The sequence below is a fragment of the Lissotriton vulgaris genome, chromosome 7 (assembly GCF_964263255.1).
Source record: "Lissotriton vulgaris chromosome 7, aLisVul1.2, whole genome shotgun sequence".
NCBI lineage: Eukaryota > Metazoa > Chordata > Amphibia > Caudata > Salamandridae > Lissotriton > Lissotriton vulgaris.
The window spans coordinates 219700490-219711493 of NC_141695.1; the positions used below are offsets into that span (position 1 = coordinate 219700490).

Consider the following 11004-nt stretch of genomic DNA (forward strand, 5'->3'; position numbering starts at 1 on the left):
GTTCAAATTGGAAAAATGTGACAGAAGACCCATTAAAAATAAAGGAATTCTGGTATTTTGTATTGTGGCAAATGCAATTCTCCAAAAATACAGTGGGTGGAACTTCACCTTTAAACTCTAGCCCGCCAGTCAGAGTCTTGCACTGTTGAGAGGGGGTTCAGAACGGATTCTGAGAGTTGTCCACATTTCTGTAGCCCTTTGAACCGTCCACTTCCTGTGCAACCACAATGTCGTGCGGGTGGGGGAGGGGGTGGATCTGAAGAGGACGCACATTTTATAGAAGGTTAAGACGAGACACCACCTGAAGTGGGAGCCCACGTTTCACTCATGGGTATGTAGTTGAAAACAAATGCCTTTTGGGATTTGGAATTGTGGGATACATCAGTTCAAAGAAAGTTTTAGCGTGGAGGTTTGCAAAGGAAAAAACAATCCCTGCACACGGACAGTGCAGAATTTGCTATGACCACAGAACACATCTTGGCCTCCTCTTGTCCCCGCTGTACCATCTGCAGACACTACAACTGCGGACCACTTGCTGATCACCCGGAGGTGCTGAGTCCATGTGTTAGTAGCAGCCGTATCCCTTCACTCGATACAGCAATGAGCAGATTTTTTGATTATATATTTATATGGGATATGTATTGCCACAACAGCCCTAATTCACGTAAAAACAAGGGCAGGAGGAAAGGCTAGGAGCTGGAAGACAAGTCACTTTGTAAAGGCGAGTCAGCAGTGATGTTCTAAAGATACAAGGTCATTAAGAAGGTGCTGAGTAAATGACTTTCAGAAGAGATTAATCTACAGTGGTTTTCTGAACTTGGCAAACTTGTTCATGCAATGCCATGGATAAAGCCCCCCATGGCAGATATGGCTAAGCACCCAGATGGTATTACCGCAGTTTTTCTCGTCACTCAAATCTCCACAGTCGTTCCAACCATCGCACTTCAGGGACTGAGAGATGCATAGCCCATTGCCGCAGGCAAATTTATTCGGGCAGGCTGTGTTGAAAAAATGGGATAGAAGAAAGTTAATAAAAGGTCAATATATATTTCTGGTAAACTTTCATCAAAGTTCATATATACCACATTGGTACTATAGAGAACAGGTACACAATCAACATGGTTCTACTCTCCACCAGGCACCGAAGATTAAGCCTAGTTTGGTCCGCTGGCATTTAAACTGGTAACCATAGCATCACAAACATATTTCTGTAGCCACAGCGTCACTTTACCACAAGAGCTATTAGTAAAACAAATCTAAAATGAAGGCAAGGAGTGGAAACCCTATCTTCACAAGATCATTAAGTTTCATAAAGTACAGATTCAATATCTTAACTAGGCTAACAAAGTAATTTATTTACAAGATTTTGGTAAAAGATTCTAGTCTTCAGGTAGATTCCAAATGACACTCTTTTGCTCAATAAATCTATTCTGTTCACCACCCACTACAAATTATGTTAAGGAAAGCCTGCTTTCACATTACACTATTTAAGAAAATGATTGATTTGTTTATCTATTATATTCAATTATGTTCTTTAACTGTCCAAATATACTAAGTAGCATATGCATTAGAATCATCAAATTGCAATATTTAATAAACTTACCAGTTCGCATATACATAATAGTAATAATGGGATCCTTTAAATGGGATTCTTATTAATTCTATGCATTATAAAGATTATCTGATTATTCTACATCATTCGCTCTCGATTCATCCTTATCAAATTTACATTTTTAGATAATCGGGAGAAAACATTTGGAAAGGCACTTTTAAATATCTTTAATGGCGAGGGGTACAATTTAAAATTTTCAACTTTTCTTAGCAAACAAAAATTTCAGTGTATTTAAGTTGAGCAGTTCTTTTGCAAAGTGATGAAAGATTAGGACCACTGTTCACTAATGATCCAATATTTTAATATTGGATTTTACACTGATAATAAATTAGTGTATAAACAATTGTGACAATGCTAGACACACAATATCTAAAAAATGTGCTGCTTCATAAATTTTGGACCCCTTCAGAAAAGAAACGCTTGCAGAATACTATGAATTCAGCTTGTGATATACAATTTACCATGCCCGCCAGGAAGGGGATATAATAAATTTAAAGCCCATTCTGTAATATTTTATAATCATGTGTTCAAGTGGTAATATGAGCATTATAAGAATAAAGGACTTTAAAATATACCAGTCCTTAGTTGAATCGCATAAAAAAAAAAAAGTATATTTTTTTCTGGCTCAGTATTTTATCAGTTGAAATTGCAAATAGAACACAAATCCGCTCCTAATAGATTCAGATGTAATACATATTTTAATCAGAAGTGTGCATTCTTGTACCTACATATTTACCTTTACTGCACTTAATATGACTTTATTCTGCTGTTAATCGGCCAATGAGAAGAACTCAGTAAGTAATTTGAAAGTTCTCCTGGTGCACTTTACAACATATTTATTTTATTATGGAGATAGACTATTCAGTTCAGTACTTCAGCGCTTAAATTAAGAAATAGCTGCAACATCAGCCAGTATCTATTTATATCAGGGGTGATAACTGCCCCATTGAGTTAAGTCAGTCTAATCGATTTCCTTCATTTAAACTGATGTATCATTCCTAAGAAGAAACAATTATGGTTGCATTACATTGGAACGTTTTCAATAGATCTGGGACTTGGATATACAAGTATTTGAAATTCATGTTGGCAAGAAATCCATTTTAATAAATTTTCTTTAACTATTGAAATCAACTTTATTTCACCAGTCTTCCACTGTTGTTCAGATCTTACTGAACTTTTAAGAGCAACTTAGCTCAAAAAGATTTTCTACCAAAGGTGTGTTGTGTGTATATTGAAAGAAGTCAATGTATCTAAAATATTAGTTTGGACTGTTTGATTAGAAGGCACAAAGGCACTTGAGAAGGACATTGTCTGTTTCGACAGTGTTCTTAAACCAGATGAGAAAATGCAACCCTGAAAGCCTTGAAAGACATTGCAGAGGGGAGTCCTCAGTATGCATTATGTGCCTGCTTATCCCATTCTGCCACATTAAAATAAGGATGGTTAAAAAAATAGGCCTGTATGGAATTTTAAAGACTCCGAGGTAATTTCAGTATTTCTGCATTATTTCTGCGTTACTCTTTGACTTGAAATTACCGATAATAAAGCAATCGCTCCTGCTTGCATAATTTGGAGTGAGAGAGTTGTGGGGATTCTTTCCTGAAAGCACACTTAGCGAGCTATTCAGGTTCTGCTGCAGTTAGCACTATTTCTTAGCACAAAACGCATCCACTTTGGACAAAACAGTGCATTTTGCATTAAGAAAATAGCACGTTATGCTGAGAGTAGGTTGGGGAAACAATCCTACTCCAAGAGCACATTTAGTGAGTGTGAGTGGCTGGTCATGCTCGCCATTTGTGCTCTCTTGCATTTTGCACATTTCTTATTGCAAAATGCATCCTTGAGTCCATTTTGTATGCAAGGGGGCATTTTTGTGCTACTACGCCGAATTACTAGTCTTGCGTAATTACTCATAATTTAGTGGGATTCTTAGGTAATTCCGCTTGATTGCCTCCTACTTAGAGGGGTTTTGAGCCAGCCCGTTCTTCCATTGGTTTGTTACGTCGGTCCACTTTAGCTAGTAGCTAACTTCATTGTGAGTGACTGTCTGTGGATCTTCTTGTGAAAGAGCAGAAGGTACAGTGGTTCTCTTCAGTGCCAGGGACGTCTATGATAATTTGCATTTTTGAGACTACCATCAATATTTTGCAATTAGCCAATGTTGTTCTGTATTGGTGAGGGCCCACAGCAGCTCGCCCACCAATAACGTTTCACAAAAAACATCAAAAAAACACCCACTCCATAGCAAAAAAGGTTGGCAGCAGATGCTACACATTGGTTTGTTTAGTCTGGTACTAGGATGAGGAAGGGAGGCATTGCTCTCAAGCTAGATTCGCACTCTTCAGATCCTCCTAAAATACATATTTACTTAAAGGCAGGCCCACTGGAATTATGCGGCAGGAGAGGGTCAAATTATGTGGCAGGGTTCAGTAAATGATGCTGCCAGCAAAGGGAAATTATGCAGTAGAATGTGGCACATTTTGGAATATTACTACTTTATTTGAAACATGGCACCACTGTCTATGCATTGGTTGTACCTCGTTAGTACCAGTTTAATACTCAAATATAGCAATAAGCAATGGAAAGGTGATCAGTCCAGCTTTCTAAAGGGCCTTCCTCCAAAATGTGTCGCTGCATTTTCAGTAACTTTTGAACCGCATGAATTGTATGGAGTTTTAAAAATCTATAGATTATGCGACAGATGATAGATTGTATTGCAAATACGGCTGATCTCTAATTATGTGAAAATCACAGCAGCTGCACAAACACAATTCCATTGGCCCTGCGTATAGGGCAGGTTTGTAGTATTAGCCTCTTTATTATATTTTTATATTGTATTTTTATATTGTGTATTTTTTTTTATAGTGCCGCTTATCTACTACTAAGCTGGTTTCGGTGTGGTTTTCCTATAACCAATGATTGCATAATGTCTACGACATACAGTCTCTGGGAACTTTTTCATGGATCAAAGGTTAGTCAGGTGTTACTTGGCTATGGAGCCGATTACCACTGGTGTTTGATGGCATAACCCTATTATTGACTCAAAGCTAAGCACCAACCAGAGCCTCTTTGCACTGGACACTTCGGAGTAGCGAAAGTGAGCAATCCAAGGCTTAAGGGAGTGGTGAACTCAACAATTCACTCATATAAAGGTAATAACGGAGTGTCCACCAGGGTTATAGCTTTAGAAGAGAAGTACTTTATTGTAAATCACACATGACATAATACATAAATTGCTCAGAAGTAACATATTACAGTGGAGGTCACTATTACCCTTCAAACAGTTGCCCTAGGACAAACTTGCAAAGTGCTTTTGTAAAACAGTCTCCGGGTGTTCCACTAGTTAACAGTTATGCATTTTAAGTAGTGGTTTAAGGAGCAAGCGGGGAGTCATTGGAAATTCCAACAAGCGTCCTTTCCAACTAAGGGTTCAGGTCTTGGTTCCCTCCCCACCCCCAATAGAGGCTTTCATCTACCACACAGGAACGGTTATGGTGTCCGAGCACAGAGAAAAGAGGCCATGCCCTAGAGTCTTCGGCGGATCCAACTCGTGGTGCATGCGCTGCTCAGCTCAATGCTTTGGAAGGAAGAAGGCTCACCCCAGGCCAACTGGCTGGTGTACGGGCACAATCTGTGGTGCCATGCGGATATCAGCTGATTGGAGGCAGTGGGAGCACGAGTAGAGGAGCTGGTGGACAGATAGTAGTGCTTGCCTTGATGGATCGTGTGGCATGAGCATCTTCTTTGGACCCAGACACAGGTGCACCAGCTAAACAGCTAGTTAGAGGTTACTTAGTTCCAGCTGGTGAACTTTGACTTGTTCTTTATTGAAGACCATAGATGGTGACCAGTTTTCTTGCAGAGCCCCACAGATTTGGTGCGCTAGTGACTTCTTGCAGAAATGCCCATCTTTGCGTGCTGAAGCGATGTCCGGGAACTTGCAAATTTCAATTCCCAGATAACTTCCATCCATGCGGTATGCAGTCAAAGTGCGTGAACTGCTGGAATTCATTCTTGCAGAGTAGCCAACTGTCACACACCAGTGGTGCTGAAACAATTTTTCAAATGGGGGGTGCAAATTAATACCGTCACCTCACTAAAGTCATGGGGGATATTGAACTGTTTTTTAAAAAACAACAATCCTGCCAGAATAAACACCTTTGAAGGGCCTCTTTATTGCACTTTATCCATCAAAAGTCTTTCAAGTTTTATTGTTTGTAGTGGTGAAGTGTGGCTCAATGGTTAGAGCGGCAGACCCTGATGCAGAGGTCTGGCCCGGGACCAGGGTTCAATTCCCGCCTCGGCAGGTCTTGTGCTCAATTTCCTCAGACCTGATGAAGCTCGCCTCGGTGCCTATTCTAATCATGGAGTCCCACTCTGCAACTCTGGGCAATAGCTTGCTTAATCTCCACAACGGCCCCAACAGCGCTGGGATGCCTGGCTTCACCTTGGGTGTGCCCAGGAGTGGACATTTCACAGGGAAGAGCCAGGAAGGGTTCCACAGCGGTATGCGTTACAGCGCCAGGACACCCCAGTAGGGGTATTAGTGCGCTTTACAAGTACAAATTACATTACATATTGGGGAGTGCTGCAGCATCCCCAAAGTCAAAGGAGCCCTCTGTCTTCAGTCCTTTAAACTCTACAGTCTGAACCACTACATAAGATGCCTACGGGTGGGGGAGAATCCCTGTTACATCTGTTTGAGCTCTCCCTCCACCTCTCCATCTGATGTACCACTAATGCATAGCCCATACAAATAGGAATCCAGTGTGACCAGACTCCACATATATCATATAAGCTCTACATGATCTACATAAAATACAATTGCATGTACATGCAACATTAATGTCCCACATGTATATGAGGAGACCGTTGCAGGGGACTTGCATACCCATAAAAAACACTGGAAAGGTCAGCATGCTACCCTTTAGCAAGCTGTGGGTAAAAATACCTTCAGTGATTCTAATATCATGTTGCTACCACCACTGTCAGTCTCTTACCGACTGCCAAGCTGACGGTAGGAAAGTAAAACAAAACAAAAAACAAAAAAAAAAAAACAATTTAAAAAACTTCTCTAACGAGAGCAAGTGGACTCCAAGAATCAGGCACACTGTTGTGGCGAACGCTAAATCTGTACAAGCTGAGGAAAATCATTTGTCTTTTTACCATTTTAACCCTCACGGTGAAGGTGGAGCTCATACTATGGAAATCAAAATCTATGGCCTGAGATGGAGACAAATATTTGAAATGCAAACGAGAGACAAAGCAAATTTATGCTGTGAGCTAAGAGTTGGCATCATTTGTAGATTTTTGTCCAACTCATGGATGTTTCTTAGTATTTTTATAAAGGAACAACAAGGCCCATGCATCAAACATGACAACAGCAAACGCAGGTATTGTTAGGGCCAGTGTGGAGATACACATGAAGAGGCACCATTAAGGAAAGAGCAGCAAGAACCTGAATGATTTTTATTGCAAGTACTTTAAGCTAGGAAATGGCTCTCGGATCATGGCTAACACTATTTGGTTGATAAAACTGGATTATCTAGCAAATGTTAGTGAGCAGATACACTGCTTCTTCTGAAAGAGTATGCAATCAAAATGAGGACCAGAAGCATCCCCCCTCAAACTGAAATTTGGATTTAATAGTCTCTAGTAAGCCTACGAGACAATTTGGCAGGGGCCTGCTAGATTTACATGAGCTTCAACTGGATTCCTCCTACGCAAAGGATTCATGGTGATGGGCGGGAGAGAAAAGACATGCTGGATTGTGGATATACCGGTGATAAACCCAGATTACAAACAACCTTGCATTTCTCATCTTTTTGTCCCGATACCTCATTGACCTGGATGAACATTGGTGCCCAAATTTTGGAAGTGAAGGTTTGCTAGTCATTCCATTGCATTCTTGAGGGATATAGACAAGCTGGTTGTTGGAGACTCATCCCCAAAAACCTAGAATAAAATTCTAAGCAAAACTACCCCCTGTGCACAGGTGGGTGAAGCATACGGATTGTGACATCATAATTACATAAAGGCACTACTTCTTGTACAACTCCTGATGAAAAATGAAAGTTTTGGGCAAGAACCTCTATTAGGAGAACACTCTTGGGATTGACTAAGGGCAAGATAACGGACACCCTTTCTATGATCAAGTATTTTTGGGTTATCCTAAAAGCAAGATTTTTCACGAACACGAAGATTGGAAAGAAGTGCAGTGCGGCGTGCCACCAAAAAGCGTCAGAGTAAATTTGAGGAGGGTAATATTAGAGTGCCATCATTTTGTTGCAGGGTATAAACCAGACTCAAACACACCCCCCCCTTACATGTAACTGACGAAGAAGCAGCTTAATCAGTCGATCAGAATTTTTTTTATTGAAATATCCACCGTTGAATGTTATTCCATTTCAGTAATATTCACTTTATCAAAAAGTGGAGTCACTCTTGCAGACATTTCAGCTGGTGAGCAGTGACCTGGTGGCTAAATTGCAGCATAAATTGTAAACTGTGTAGTTAGTTATCAGGGCTAAGATTCTCTTTTTTAATTTTCTGATTTTATTAAACTTGCTTTTACCCCGGAGGGCTGGTTTGGCATGGAGAAGAGAATAGCTGGGAAAAGAGCAGCACAGTATCTGACAAAAAGTCATGCTTTTAGTGTCTTCTGCACTGAAAGATGATCTTTGGTCATCTGCATGTGAAAGTGGCCCAGATCGCATCAGTTGCCACAGAGGCAGGTCTACCTCCCATCTGAGATGGCCTATAAAAATTGGGATTTCACTTGGACCTTGGAAGTCCCAAGGACCTAGCATAGATGAACTGAAAGGATCTATTCTGCAAAAATGTCTGGCTTTACCCAGTTTCCAAAGGATTCCTATGAAGACTCGTGGTACGAGCCATCCCTCCCCTATTACTCAAATGAATATAATGATAATAATCCATATTTGCAAAGCGCAAACATATCACCCTCTAAGGGTTTCAAGGCGCTGGGGACCATCGGGGAGATTAAGCAAGCTATTGCTAAGAGTCCCATGATGCTGAGCTGCTGCTGGCGATCGAACCATGAGCCCTGCACTCTGAAGCCAGCCGCCATCCCATACTGCTCCAAGGATCATGTAGTCTGAGAAATTTGTAAACTGTGCAGAGTGACAAAAATCACCTCTGCTATATTTACAGTAAACCACATGGAAACTTAAAGATCTTGTTGTACAGAACTCCGGATTCACTAACTCATGGAGAAGGAGGAGCTGTAAGGTTGGATGTGCCACTGGAAAGGACCACTATTCTGCATAAATAGGTGCCATGGGGTTATATCTATCCCTGTAACTTACAGCACCTCCATCCAGAAGAGGCTGCCATGTTAATTCAATCAAATAATGGGGTTGGCAACCTATCAAAGCATATCCTTTCAAAGAACCCTGCCCGACAAAGGAAATGGAGATGGCCACAGGGACATCAAAGCAAGGGGCATTGAGGGAGTCAATCCACAAAACTATTAGGCTACTTAGTAACATTATGTCATTTTAATATTCTTGTTCTCATTATAGGTGACTGTTAATCTAAACTGGATCTCTCATTACCCAACAGCGGTGGGGCCTGCTCTGATTTCAGATACTCCGCGTAGCCTATTCCGTGAGCAGATTTAGCCTGAAACACCAAGACTGTTCTCTACATGTTCAAGTCATCTTCCAACACACATGCGTTTCAGGCCCAGGGCAGGCCTCAAAAGCCAGCACCACAGCTTGCAGCAATAGTTTTATAGGTCAAGGGTTCCAATGGCCTCAAATGCCCAGTGCGGTCTTCATCACCAGCATTGTGACCCCCATGCTCTGTGTTGCCTCCACCAACATATTTATGGCCTTCAATTGCCAATGCAGACTCTACCTGAAGCGGGTAGGACCTTAACCTACTAGAGCAGCCTCCACCTTGGCTAGTTTAGTTTATATTGCGAGCTACAACAAGCCTAACCATGCCTGGCCTTAAGCGCCCAGTCCATCCTGTACAAATGCCAGTTATGACAACAAATACCCAGTGTAGCTTCCATTCCTGGATACCCTCTTGGTCCACTCCAACCTCTCATTTGTGGACACCTGCTTAGCGTTGAGAACAATGAAGAACAGGGACGGCACAGATGTGAGGCCAAGACTTCAGCTCCTCCTTGCTTCTTGCCATGCTCTACGAAGGTGTGCTTTCAAGGAACTACAATGACCATGTGACTGCAGAGAATTTGCACGGATGCATCTACATCCGGCAGCAGGAAGTGGGAGACATGGTTGTGCCAATAACAGCTTCAACACAAATCCAACTCTATGCAAGTATTATTTTTCTAAATAAGGCTGTGGGAAACAGTCTATGTAAATCCATTTTATCATTTGTGATATTACGGTGCTGGTTATGATTATGTTAAAAAAATCATATTGCATTTTTTTTAAATTGATTCCAAGTGACGGTTTTATAAAAAAACATGTTGCAGACAATGGAATGAAATCGCAGCTAGAAACTCCTTCCATATATTCATTCATTATTTACTTAGGTTGTTTATATGACCACAACAGTCTTCCCTTCACCTACTTTGCAGCATCAAGCATGAAGCCTAGTGCTGCAGTGGTGGTTTGGGTTGAATACGTGATGCATGAGGTTTGTATAGTTAGGAAAATTGTTCGACTAAAGAAAGAAGTCTGATGTCGGGTTCAACAATCAGTAGTCCTTGTAGGACGATAATGTTCGGAAACTGGTGATCACAGTTCATAATAGTTGCTTGTATCATGGATCCAACCAGTTCAGAGCTCCAATCAATTACTTAGGTTGCAAACTCAGTGATACAATAGACCATCTTTTCCAGTTTGTTACCGCAAACTCCAACAGCAGTTAACAGCAGTAGATATGCACAAGGTTGATACTGACATTTGCATATTTTCTTGTAAGTGCATGGATTTTTCTTATGTGGGTGTTTACAGCATTGAAACCTGGTAGGCATTCAAGCAGGAGTGCATATTTACTGGTTAAATAATGTGGACTTATACTCATTTCAGCGTTATGTTTCCAGAAAGCCCAAAGTAAATATGGATGAATACAGATAAAATTAGCAAAATATAAATATGCATAAATACAGACGGAAATGTCAAAAAAATAAATACCATAACACCGGGAGCCCTAGTTACAAGACACAGAGGCATGTTAGATTGAGTCCCCGGACTAATTAGCCTAGGAGTCTAATAGGAGTGGCATCATTTAAGGGACCACAACCAATTTAAAAAGCTGGAACAGTAATCCGTATTCTCATAGCCGCTTTTCACATTCTTTTCAGGACTCAAATGAAAAACAAGCATAGAGGGGGCCGGACCGAAGAAAAGAAGAATAAAGCAAATCAAAAAGAGTGAAACAGGAGAGTTATC

General features: G+C 40.9%; 1 protein-coding gene across 1 annotated transcript in view; it reads right to left on the reverse strand.

Annotated features, from left to right (window-relative positions):
• Window positions 1-11004, reverse strand: part of LOC147701248 (suppressor of tumorigenicity 14 protein homolog) — a 134217-nt gene that overhangs the window by 34407 nt on the left and 88806 nt on the right. The window contains exon 12 of the mRNA XM_086929994.1: window positions 894-998. Coding sequence (XP_086786120.1) covers window positions 894-998 — 105 coding nt within the window. The remainder of the gene's footprint in view (window positions 1-893; window positions 999-11004) is intronic.